The sequence below is a fragment of the Xiphophorus hellerii genome, chromosome 17 (genome assembly GCF_003331165.1).
Source record: "Xiphophorus hellerii strain 12219 chromosome 17, Xiphophorus_hellerii-4.1, whole genome shotgun sequence".
NCBI classification, from domain to species: Eukaryota; Metazoa; Chordata; class Actinopteri; order Cyprinodontiformes; family Poeciliidae; genus Xiphophorus; species Xiphophorus hellerii.
In genome coordinates this window covers 15,280,181-15,293,515 of record NC_045688.1, presented here as the reverse complement: position 1 = coordinate 15,293,515, position 13,335 = coordinate 15,280,181, and the positions used below count along the sequence as shown (strand labels likewise).

Below are 13,335 nucleotides of genomic sequence, written 5' to 3'. Positions count from 1 at the left end.
CACGGCTCTGTCATTACCAATCTGAAGTTGATAATCTGGTCCGAGATGGCATTAGCGGCGCGGATTAGCGCAGATAAAGGCCTCATAAAGCAGCAGCGGCTCTTTGTTAAGAACTAACCGGACCGATGGGGAGCAGAGATAGCGCCGCCTCACATTCTCACACATGCAGAATAATAAGAGGTGCCTCTGCTGACTGTAACGCTGCTTACAGCGTTCTGTTGAAGGGGATGAGATTGCTGGGGGCAAACTCTGACTCACATGCTCCACTCGGCTGCAAAGTGGTCAGTCGCTTTGAGTGTTTTCAGTTAGATACATAAAAAAATACACACACACACCCTGGCAACCTCCCCTCATCAACTGTATGTTAATGCCTTTACCTTATGGTTCAGAAGATTTGTTCCAGATGAGAACCTTCAAAGTAAACACTTTGGAGTGTTTATCCAATAATAATAATTTTTAAAAAGGCTGTTCTCTATATACATATATTTTTTGCTGTTAATACTCAATCTGCATTTGTGCTTATGAAAAATAAAGACGCTGAACAGGATGGCTAACAGATTGTCCCTCCTGTCTGCGTCTCAGCAGACTTGTTGTCTTCGTTGTCGTCGACAGCCTACCTGAACGACCACGAGGCGGTGAGCAAGGCCTTCGCCGAGGCCCGGCAGATGAAGGAGCAGCTGAAGGGGGAGCAGCAGGCCCTGGACGCCAAGATGGCCTCCGTCAGCAACCTCAGCCTCAACAACGGCCGCTCCGACAAGGTCAGGTTCTTTTGATTTTCCTTCCAGCGCACAAAGATTTTAAAATCTACCCAGCCGTTGAGGCATGAAATTTGGCAAAAGCAACTATGTGTTGTCTCCTCTATTATTTTAAAGTTTGTTTAAAGCACAATTTTAATTATTTTAAATGAACTCTAAACAATTTATACAGCCTCACAAATTAAAAATTGAAATTATAGTTAGTGGGCATTTCCTAGACATGTAACGGCTTACAGAAATACACAGTGTATATAAATACATCAGAAAAATCTTCTCAGCTCCCACCTCAGGTGAAGTACTAATTGTGTCGGGATTTTTTTCCCCCCCACAACAAATGATTTACACTCAGTCAGCTGGAGCTCGGCAAAAACGAATACAAATCGCCGCCTTTTATCTCAGCCTCTGAATTCAGCGCGTTAAAAAAGGAAAAAAAAAAAACTGCAACAGATCTACCCCGAGCCCTCTGAAGTCATCGCAGGCCGTGACCGTCTTCATTGTCGGCGTGCGGTAATTTGTCGTTCCACGTGCCGTCCCCGCCGCGGCATGTAGGAGGTAAATCGGCACACAATGCCCTCGCACAGCTAAACGTGGCCAGATAAGGTAAAAACCGGAGGCAGCGTGGAGGTTAATGACTGCGTCTGTGAGGCACACTGTAGGGCTCTGAGTGTGTACGTGTGTGTGGGGGTGGGTGTGTGTGTGTGTGTGTGCGTGTGGCACAGCGGAGTGTCAAGGAGACAGTAATGTGAAATGACTGCGTCGGCTCCTCAGCGGCTCAGATAAACTCTGAGTATTTGTTCAACATATTTGGAATCAGCTGGAGTGTCAAAGCAGGACTTATTCCTCCTGCTGCTTTTCTGTATTCATGTTGATATTGCTGATAAATATTGCATTCAGGATCATTAATTAACACTAATATATATAAAACAAACTACTAAACTAAATAGTATTTTTTGCAAGTTGCAAATATAGTTTTTTCTCCGTCCTGCTCTTTATGGAGTAACATAAATTTTGACAGTGGCTGTTTAATTGGACAGACTATTTACACTGCAGCCGACTTTATAACTGTAGCGTCAAAACTATTTGAAACTCTTATTTTCAATCAAAATAAATGTCAGCTGAGATTTAATTTAAACTTTTCAGCAACAAATCTTTCAGAGAATGTCGGTGTGAAAATGTGGGAAAGCATCTTTCGGGCAATTTTAAAGTAGAAGATTTGATTCTTTGGACTTTTTAAAACCACTAAATTTTATGTAAATGCTTTAAATGTTTCTTATAAATAATGACATTTAAAACTGTTTGCTCGTATGATCAAAGAGGAAATATGGAGCAGATTTGACTGCATTAAATATTATCAAATTGCTCGGCATTGTGGTAAATAGCTAAGAGTTTTAAAGGACAAGAAATCATTTAAGAAAGACAAACAGATGTTTCTGTTATAAAGTTGCAGATTTGTAAAGACTTTATGAAACAGTGTTGGTTCTTTGTGATGTTCTGCAGCTCTGCTCCTCCTGTTCCTCCTCCGCTCTGGGCTTTGTGTGTCGGGATACAGCGGCGGCGTCCCTGACACTCAGAGGATTAGTTTTGTCACTACTTTGTGTCTCTGCTCTCATGTCAGCCAATCAATCCACTTTTCCCATGTACTGTACTGGGGCTTAATGTCAGACTAGGCTGTCATCCACTCTGTCTCTGCTCTCACACACACACACACTCCATAAAGCCAACTGAGAGCGCATATTTAATCTTAAAATCTGAAAGTGTGAGGAGACATTTTGTGCTCTATTTTTTTCCTGGAACAAGGACTGAATGAGGCTTTCATTAGAGCAAAATGAGGGAAAAACTCCTAAAATATTTCTGATTTACATACAAAATGACTAACTCCAAACCATTGAGGGTTATTATGCATTTATAAAAGCAGAAGAAATTAAAACTAAAATGCTTTTGAAACATTTAGAGCTTTTATTCTTCCTCTTCCCTATTTATTCCAACCTATTGGGGGGAGGCAGGGGGAAATTATCTCTAACAATTAAACAGCGTTGGACTAAAAAAAAAATAGATAAAATGCATTTCATTAGCATTCTGCCCTCCCTGCTTGCAGCCACCCGGCTCACCAGGGTCACATGGAAATGGAGGAGGACACTTTCCGGAACATCGTTTTAGAAGACGGCCGTGTTTTGGGTAGAGCTCCTAATCGTGTAATTAAACTGTAAAACGTTGGCGCTGGTGCCGCGCCGCCTGTGTGTGTGCGTGCGTGTGCGCACACGAGCGAGCATCAGCCGAGCTCCAGCGCAGTGTGTGCCGGCTGCTTGCATTAGGCATGTAAATGCTCAGTAAATCAGCCTTTTATTGGTTGTAATAAATACCCAGGGGGCCGCGCGGCGTGGCCCCGCTCTCGTCCGCGCTGCGCTCTCTCCCTCTAATGCGTCGACCCTCGGGGGCCTCTGCAAGAGAGAGGCAAGCCGCCGCACTCCACTCTCGCAGGTGGCTGCCAGGAGTTGCTACACACACACACACACTTAATCAGCAGCGCACTCACATAACAGTAAACATCCAAACCGGAGTAAAATCAACATTCTTTTACATGGAAACACACTCAAAACGCAGATGTGTGTTCAGGCTTTTAACATTTCCACGTCAAACAGATTGTCTGTTTGGGGGGGAAAAATATATATTTTTATAACATTTAACAATTGTTCATTTTCACCTCGGATGTCTAAAACGAGAGAAAACATTTTTTTTGTAAAGATATGAGAGTAGTTGGACTGGGAGCTGCCAGTCAGAAGTGCAGGTTTGGAGTTTCATTCATGTTTTCCCAGCGTATGACTCAGACACTGACCGACTGCTACTGTGAACCGTTTAGGACAAAGCTGCCTTGGAGAGTTTGAGTCAGCAGCTGAAGCAGCAGGCCGACGACAAGTTCAGCCACGCCATGCTGGACTTCACCATGAGTGGAGACTCCGACGGTACGCACGCACACACCCACACACACACACACACAAAATGCCAAAGGAAGGATTCTCACATTCAGAATATCTGAACTTTAAAGGAAAGATGAGTTGCACAACTGATACAAATATGCTGAAGTAAAAATTCATCTTTTATTGCTTTAGCATAATCTGACTCTGATTTTATTTTATTTAAACTTTAATTTTAAACTGAAAATAGTTTAACAAATATTACTGAAACCATTGTTTTCATTTTATGCTAGCTTTGAGATTTTGTAAGTCTTTAATTAGTATTCACTACCTTTCTTTTTTCCTGAGGTACAAATATGATCTAAGTCCCATTTCTTTTTGCCACCTTTTAAATTTTAAAGATAAGAAAACATTCAATTTAAAAAAGTGGTTTGATATTTTTAATATTTATACTTCTACAAAATATGTACTCAGGCAGCATTCAGCTTCTATGCTCCACTAATTTGGAACAAACTTACAGAAAACTGCATAAACAGAGAGTCCTTTTAAATGCATTTGATTAATAATAATCTGCAAAATTGATCATTGTATTTGACAAAAATTTATTTATTGCTATTTCATAATTGTTTACTTTATTAAGTTTTTATGGAGTAAAGAACTTTGAACTACTGTGGTGTATAAAATAAACTGAACATGACAACTAATGTGAACCTCACCAGTCAGAGGAATGATTCAGATTTAAAGTATCTAACTATCAGCAGCTTAGGCTCACCAAACCTTTTCTGTCCCAACACCTGGAGCATAAATATCTAGAGTCTGATAAACTCTACTGGGATGTTGGTCTGTGGTTGTAAGATCGAGGTGGGAACCTTGCCCAGCATTACAAACTCTGAAATACCAGTACATTTTAAATGGATGCTATCAAAACTTGTCACCTTTGGGTATTTTAGCAGAAAAACAATCAAGAATGCGGTTATATCCAATGTTATAAGTGAAATAATCTGCCAGTGGAACAAGTACTTTTGTAAGTTAGCAGACTTGAAATAAGACAAAACTAAGATATTTGCACTAGAAACAAGACCAAAAACACTTAGTAACATTTTGTATTTTTTGCAGTGTGTGCTTCAACCTTGCACAAAAGTTGATCTACACTTTCTTTTTTTACATTGCATAATTATTGTCTCCTCCTGACCGGTCTTCCTCCTCAGGATCCCCCAGCGTGTCCGACTCCAGAATATTTCGGGAAACGCGTGGCAGGAACAACAACGAGCCGCACATTAAGCGGCCGATGAACGCCTTCATGGTTTGGGCCAAGGACGAGAGGCGGAAGATCCTCCAGGCCTTCCCAGACATGCACAACTCCAACATCAGCAAGATCCTCGGTAAACTACCGCCCTTCAGCAGCTCAATGCGCTCGCTGCGTCCTTATCATATAAGCCATCTCTCCGTCTCACAGACACACACACACACACATGCATTGCAAACTAATGCTGCTTTCGTACTACGGCGGCGTTGTGTAAGCGGGCGTTAATGAAAGGCTGGGGGAGAGCACCACCACGACAAATGATGATATAATTCATTATGCATTAAACAAGCAGCGCAAGGCCGCCTGACATTTCCCCCAGACCGCCGGGATCGGCCCTGACATTTTAAAGAGCTCCTAAGCGTTTTATAACACAGGGAAATCTGGTTTTAATAAGCCTCCGCGCTCTCGATTGCTAACAGATCGCAGAACACAGAGAGAGGGAGAAAAGAGAGAGGGGGAGAGAACAGCCGCGCACTGACAGCTTTTACCCATTAAACATACAGTAGTCAAGTGCAAATTCAGACCAGATATGAAGCACACACACACACAGAGGAAGACAGGCACAAGATTTTCCACCCACCCACACACACACACACAGTACAGATCTGTGAGCAGCAACCGAGCTGAGAGATGACAGCAGGTTAAGTGAAGTCCTCATTAGTTGAGATGAGTACCTGTCGTCCCAGCGGTGCTCCTCATTAACCCTCTTTTGCTCTCTTTTGCGTTCTCGTTCCGGGTGCCACTTCCAGCACCACACTGCGTGTGTGTGTGTGTGTGTGTGTGTGTTCTAAGCTCATTCTCACTTGTATCAGTTTAAACTGTTTGGTGAGCGTCCTACACCACACATCAGTCAGAGTAGCCAATCTGCATGCGGACGGTCATGTTTTCAAAGAAATGTCAGGACTAGTAGTAATCAGTGACTGCGCTGAAAGATAGGTCTGGACAATAAATAAATATTGCATGATTAATATTAATAGATAATACGTCTGATAGAATATTCAATCATTTCACTGAACTCCAATCCAGAATCTCACAGCATTCTGGGGGATGTAGGCACAGGAAAGACTTTACTGCTCAATGTGGCATCAACTAAGACTACATTCACACTGCAGACTGAGGTGACCCAAATCAGATTTTTTTTAACCTTCTGTGACCTCTCTCATCTTTTCATGTCAGTCTATACAGATTTGACCCGGGCTACTTGGATACGTGGTTCTAAATCCAACACGTATCCGACCTTTTCCAATGTGACCTGCCTTTGTACGACATCCCACCTGTATGTCAGTGATACACAATAAAAGTCACTATTCTGCATCCTGATACCCAGAAGAGGGAAGTAAAACAACAACAATGGAGGACAATAATGAAAATTAAAATAGCTAATATGCAATAAATAAATTGCAAACTATGTTCCACCATTATCATCCACATGTACTTCCATAAACACCGAGCACGCTCGCATTATTGCGCCCTCTGCTGGACATGCGGACACTTTTACATTGCTTGCAGTTCACGCGTCAAGTCACATACAAGTCTCATGTATTTGGAAATGTGAACGACCGCACACAAAAAAGTTTAAAATCGGAATTGAGTATTAACGGCTGTAGTGTGAACGTAGCCCAACTTACTCACTCTTTGGTTACTTAGCAACAGCCTGTTGAGTAACTTGCGCAGCAACAGTTTCAGCTTTACCCCCATGCCTCATAACTGCTTTACAAAATAAAAATAAGAATCACGCTACCAATTTGGCAGTATTTCAGATATTTTTAACAAAAACCAAATTGATTATCGATATCAACTGCTATGTACAATAGTGTATTAGAACAATTGTAATTTTAAAAAAAGTTAATTTCTAGACATTAATCTGGAAATTTTAGTGCTTTTTGTCAAATTTTTTCTCTATCTACAAAGGCCCTAATACACCATTGTAGACATGAAATGCATATATCATGTTAGGTTTTTCAGCCATATTGTCCAGCCCTACAACAGGCCTTCTGTGGGAAGTTGTCTCAAAGAAAAGCAGCAGCTAATAAAAGCTAACGACTGTTTTCCATCTGTCTCCAGGTTCGAGGTGGAAAGCCATGACCAACCTGGAGAAGCAGCCTTACTACGAGGAGCAGGCTCGCCTCAGCAAGCAGCACCTGGAGAAATACCCGGACTACAAGTACAAGCCGCGGCCCAAACGCACCTGCCTGGTGGACGGCAAGAAGCTGCGCATCGGCGAGTACAAGGCCATCATGAGGTCCCGCAGGCAGGAGATGAGACAATACTTCAGCGTAGGGTGAGGGACTGGGTAGTTCTAGGTCCAGGAGGATTTTGTTTGTTTTGCAAATAAAAAGATCAGAATTTATAGGATTTTTTTTCCTCATCATTCTATTTCTGTTTTAAACGCAGAGACTGAATGTAAATTTGCTTTTCCTCTTCTTTTAGTTTTTATGTAAATATATCATAGTTACTAATAAGGATTTTGACCAACGAGATGCACTAAGAAATTGGCTGGTGACCCATCAGACGTGTTTCAGCTTAACCAGCCTGTGGGACCTTTTTCAGATCATTAACATTTAAACTTTACCAGTCTGCCATAACAACACTCTTCAGTACAGAAGTTAATACAAAGGAAAAAATTCACTATCAGTGACGTGTTCAAAAAGGAAGTAAGAGGACGAAGAAAAGGTGCTTTGTTGCAGAACGTCGAGTAAAAATATTTCAGTGTTTACAACAAACCTGAAATCATCATTTGGTAGATAAACTCTGGTGCATCTCTACTTTAAATTTATGTGTACTATTCTCATTTTTGGATCTTCCTGTAATTGTTCTTTTGAAACAAACCAAGTTAATGCAAGTAGCTTTGTACCAAATACCCAAAATGTAGGCCTGGGTCAGTAATGTTTTACCTGCAGGTATAACAACATGCAATAAAGCTACCTCACTTTCATCATATTTACAATTAAATTAAAGCTAAATTGTGTAAAAGGACCCTTTATTTGTAATGGGATACATTTTATTTTTCCGAATCATAGTTTGTGCTGAAAAATAGTTGAAGTTTCTCTTTAAAGAGTAGGTAAAAGTTAATAGCTGCCTTTTAGCTAGCTGCTTGGCCACGAACAACAGGCAGAGAAGGACTACAGCACTGAAATACACCGAGTCAAACTGGAATTAAAGGAAGTTTAGACTTTTTTTTTCCGACAGTAACCTTTTAAGACTCTGTATGCTCTGATGGTGGTAATCAGGGAAATGGTTCCAACATGGTTTGGTTTAAAAGAAGCAAACCTTTTAAACCAAAGTAGAGGGTGAATTGTTACATACACACACAGTTACAAAGTCACATGCATACATCCACTAGATAGTGCTTCGTAGGTCAGGCTCAACTTTGATAAGAAATGCTTGTATTTTCATATGGCAAAAATATAGTTGAACCTCTAAAACATCTTATTCTACAAGAAAGAAAGATTGCTTCAGTTGTTAAGCAGGGCTATCAACAAATGCCTCGTTTCCATTGAGTGGTACGGTTCGGCAAGCTATTTTCTTTTTGTCTATTATAAAAGGGGCCCATACAACCGATCTGTACCACGCTGTTCCTGGGCCCCATTCAGGTGTAGGCCCATTGGATAGTTGTATGGTATGGTAAGAGTGGAACTACTGGCACCTCTCAACACAGCATTGATTAGGGAACAGAAAAATGTCATTCTTGTGCGTCTAATTTGTCGTTGCACTCGTCTGATTCAACGTTAGGTGTTTGGGTTCAACCCTGCCTGCCCCGTTGAAGTCCAACTGGCCGTGGAAATTTCTGTTGAGCACAGTGGAAACGAGGCAAAGGTTTCACCTTACTGGCTACAGCATATTTCTGACGTTACTCCTTACTTTCCTTTCTTTTTGTGAATACAGGCAGCAGGGCCAGCTGCCCTTATCCTCTGCAGGCATGGTCTACCCAGGTGCCCTTTCAATGGCAGGGATGCCCTCCCCCCAGATGCCCTCAGAGCACTCAAGTATGTCCAGCAGCCCAGAGCCCAACGCCAACCACCACCAGAACCCCCACATGCCCGGACTGAAGGGGGACGAGACACGGATCAAGGAGGAGGAGCTGCGGCTAGACGACAGCAACGGTGACGTGTACGATGATTTTGACTACGAGGACGAAGAGGCCGACTACGCCAGCGACAACGACAACCATATCCCCCATTAAGGCGGCACCGGTCACTGCCGGTGGCGCTCTAAAGACCCTAAACACATCAGTCAGGAAGAGGAGTTTGTATTTCGCCAATCACCTCCAGTTTAAAAGATAAAAACACCTCCCATCCCCTCTTCTCCTGACTAACACGGACTCTTTCGGCAGAGCCAGCTCCCCTTCCCCTCCCACTGGAGTCCTGATACCAGCATCTGATCAATCAATGGAAGCACAGGACCTGTCACTCACACTGACTGTTACACATGCTGGAGTCTGGGAGGAAGCCAGTTTAAAGCTCACTGAGGAATATTCAAGTACTACTGCGAGAGTGTGATGCCACAAGTGAGAAGACGTTTATAAAAATCAACCCTTTTCAGTCCGATCTGGAGGGAAAGGAGACATTTTAAACTGAAAAACTAAAACAGCGGACCTGTCAAAGGCTAACAGATGACACTTTAGGACGGCGGACCTGTTTATTATCAAGAGACACTTTTAAGAAACAGCTTTTTTTGTTCTTTGGTTCTATAATATTCTCACTCAGGTACACGGTGCCAATAAGTGGCTTGTGAATGTGATTTGTTGTTTTTTGTGCTACAAGTTTGAATAATAGAAAAAAAGAGACTTTTCTTTTTTTTCCCCTCCCTTTTGTTGTAAAGCACCTGAAAGACATCAGACCTTTATTTTTAACCGAATCCTCAGCCTAGCGGTGTGCTATCGGTGCCTCCACTCGCCTCTCTTTCTCTCCCGCCACCGCTCAGGGGGAGGAGACAGAGGGGACCCGATCGAGGGGGGGGAGGTGTCCCGGAGAGGAATCGAAAGCACTGTGTTTGTGAGACAATCCACGAGTTTTCTTCTCACTCCGTCCCTCCTGTCTCCATCTCGATATCGTGTAGGGCAAAAAAAAAAAAGTTAAAAAATCATCATCAGCACGACTTCTCCTGAAACATCCGACAGGTGCGCGTCGGTGTGTGTTGCTTACAGCACTTTTGTTTTTGGTTTAGAGCAACAACAAAAAAAAAAAGGCGCTAAAACAAAATCTTGAAGGATAAGAAACTTGTTCTGCTGCTGTTAATGCGCTGTAACACACACACACACACACACACACACACACACACACACACACACTCTCTCTCTCTCTCTCTCACGCACACACACACAGAAAGCTATTGTTGTGTCTAAGTGTTTTCTGCTCCCTCCAATCAACGTCGTCCTGCTGTAAGCCAGTGGGTGGAGCCGGAGTGCAGTCAGTGTTTCTGTATTTTATTATTATTTTTTCTTTAAAACTGCCTCTAGTCTAATATTATTATTATTATTATTATTAACCATAATTAAGAGGATGGTCAGCGTTTCCTGAGTTAAGTAAGTTATGTACAGTATAATTTATTTTTCTCCTCCTTATCAGGTTTTTGTGCCCGTATGAAACGGTCACTGAAACATTATTCTATTTAGCTGGTAGGATTTAGATTTAAGCAGAAGTTGTTCTTTTACCTTGCTTTGTTTTTGTTTGTTTGTCTTTCTTTTCCCCTCCTAAATCTGTTTTGACTTGTATTAACCCCTGCGGACGGATGTGTGGCTCAGTTAGGACAGCGAGCTCCTCTAAAGACGCTGAAGACTTTTTTTTTTTTATGTCCATGCCCATTTCTACGAAGCACTCAGACTCTCTGCAGTCAGAGATAAAGAACATTAATATTTTTTATTATTGTTATAATTTTATTTGTAATGATTATCACCATGTACAATGTGAAGGTTTCCTCTTTTTGTTGTTGTTGTTTTCTTTGAGAATGATTTGAAGGATTTCTGTGAACAAAGACCTGTCCCCGTTTACTAGCTGAGCCGCTGAGCCGAGACGCAGTGAAACATCTGCTGGGATTCTCACGTCCACAGCCCCGCCCAGAGGTTTACATACTCTTGATCGGAATGAATGTCAACTGATTAACACATTTGAACATTCCTTATTTTAAGCTGGACTGATAAGATATATATATATAAACATGAATTTTTAAAAAAGGAATATGTTGTATAAAACAAGAGTCAGAATTGTTTTATATGTCTTGTTAAACACACCTTAGCAAGTTGTACTTGAACTCCACATTTTCCCAAGCCATGACATTGTATTTTCATAATTCTGTCTGATTATTGACCACTGGCTCTTTAAATTGCTCAGTTTGCATGAAGACTGCAGCATACGTTATAAATCGGGCTAAAATTGGGAGTGGTCAGCAAACAATGCTAGCCTGCTTTAACTATTCTGAAACCAGTTTTGAACGTTTATAATTGGTTGCTTCCAACAGGATAACCGATTTTTGTAACCATCTAGCAGAATCACTGACATCAAAACATTTGCCCAACATGATGTGTAGCAGTTGGTGCAGTTTTCTTAATTTTACAAGCATCACCTTGAATCCTCCAATCAATCTTGCTAATCTTTACTTGAAGAAATGTAAGGCCATGCAGTAGAACTTCAGCCATTGTGGTTTCTGGGTTGTTCCAGAAGATTCTAACCAATTTCTCCTCATTCAACGAATAGCTGGACATTAAGACACAGTTGGGTGTCCCAAACTCACGTAACATCTAGCTCTGGAGTACAACTGCCCACCATTGCGCGTCTGGATTGGCCCTGACAATATGCATATTCAAACCTTACATTTCGGACCGCATCAAGATGATGAATGTTCTCAAAGGGGCTGTAGAACGGCTTATGTAATAATAAAAATATCAGTAAAAAAATGTAATAATTTTAAGATCTTTTCACAGATGTAATTTGGTCCTATACAAAGAAAAACTGATTTTAGTCGACTGATAAAATAGTACACAGCTTATCTTAAAGTTCAGTTTACGTGGGTCTATTTTTTTTTATTTACTCTAATTTAAGAGTTATAGATATTTAATTCATCATCTAAACTCCCTTATTTGACATTCATGCTGATTAGTGTATTCAACCGTCTTCACTCACAATCACTAAAACACACGCCGACAATATAAAGAGATTATTATTGAAACTAAACAAATCCTATGCTGTTTGCTTTTTTCAACCCTGTACATATCTAGAATGTTTTTGTAATAGCAGTGATTTTCTTTCATCCAATCATCATCATTATCACAGGAGAGCAGAGTTTACTCTGACCCAGCAGGAGTGTTTCACCATGTCGGCATGCGAGGCGGCCCGGCGGTATCTCTAACCTCCCTCATCTGGAGCCCTTTGCTTTGTTTGAGCTCCACGCGACGCTACAGGAGCCATGACTACTCTTCAGGTGTGACGTCGCTTAATGATCCCCAAAACCCCCCTATCTATTTTTTGTTTTCTTCTTCTTTAAATCGCTATATAAATGTTCCACATAAAGAGCTTCTGGGTCTTAATTATGCTGTAAAGTCACCCCTGTTATCACCACACTGTTGCTGGAGAGAGGAATCAGGAGAGCGTGTGGGGCATTAAAGACATCAATCATCCCTGCTGGCAAGGTCTGTCCCCATGACAAGACAATGAAAATATTATTTAAGACAATCAAGTCACGAGTGGAGCTCACAACAAAGTAAGAATTATTACAACAAAAAACTATCTTACCATCTCAACTTGAAAAAAAAAATCAAGAAAGATAATTATGTAAATATAACATAGAGTTATAGATTTATATTTTGTTCATAACACAGTGTAATATAAGTTGTATATTTCTTTTTTTTTTTTTTGGTTTTCTCTCCCTACTGTCTCTTTTATTGATGTTTATTCATGCCACAGAAAAGTGGAGTCGCAGTACTCTCTCAAAAAAAATGAAAAAAATATCAACGAAATAAAGAAAAAGAGGAAAAACAACAAAAAAAATCCGTGGGCTGCCACCACCATCTGTTCTGAGTTCACTTTTTTTTTTCAGTATTACTGCCAGACGAGGCTCTAATAAAGACAGCAATGTGTTGAGTAAAACTTGTGCTGGTCCTGCTCATTTTTTCCCGCCACTAACTTTCATATAGACACACATTTTTTTCCCTACACCAATAAAAGTGTGGCGTCGATAAATACTTGGACCCAGAGTAAGTGAAGGGTACTTCCAAAAGCAATTAGAAATGTCTTCCTCACGACTTATTTTATTATTCTTATTATGTGAGCCATCAGCAAAGTTGAGTGATTGAATCATATTCATAATGTTAATTATGGTAAGTCCACCTTCTTGCCCCTCCAATCAGAGGGAAGAAGATGATGAAGAA

The 13,335-nt window shown here is 41.1% G+C and overlaps 1 protein-coding gene across 8 annotated transcripts in view; it reads left to right on the top strand.

Annotated features, from left to right (window-relative positions):
• The window catches only part of sox5 (SRY-box transcription factor 5), a 102,967-nt gene extending 89,913 nt beyond the window's left edge, over positions 1–13,054 (top strand). For 5 of the 8 annotated variants that reach the window (XM_032589330.1, XM_032589328.1, XM_032589327.1 and 2 more), the window contains 5 exons: positions 583–758; positions 3,613–3,715; positions 4,876–5,049; positions 7,038–7,254; positions 8,859–13,054. In XM_032589330.1, coding sequence (XP_032445221.1) covers positions 583–758; positions 3,613–3,715; positions 4,876–5,049; positions 7,038–7,254; positions 8,859–9,156 — 968 coding nt within the window. In that variant the 3' untranslated portion in view covers positions 9,157–13,054. The remainder of the gene's footprint in view (positions 1–582; positions 759–3,612; positions 3,716–4,875; positions 5,050–7,037; positions 7,255–8,858) is intronic. The other 3 variants (XM_032589332.1, XM_032589326.1, XM_032589333.1) reach the window with 2 other exon arrangements.
• Positions 13,055–13,335: the final 281 nt, after the last annotated feature.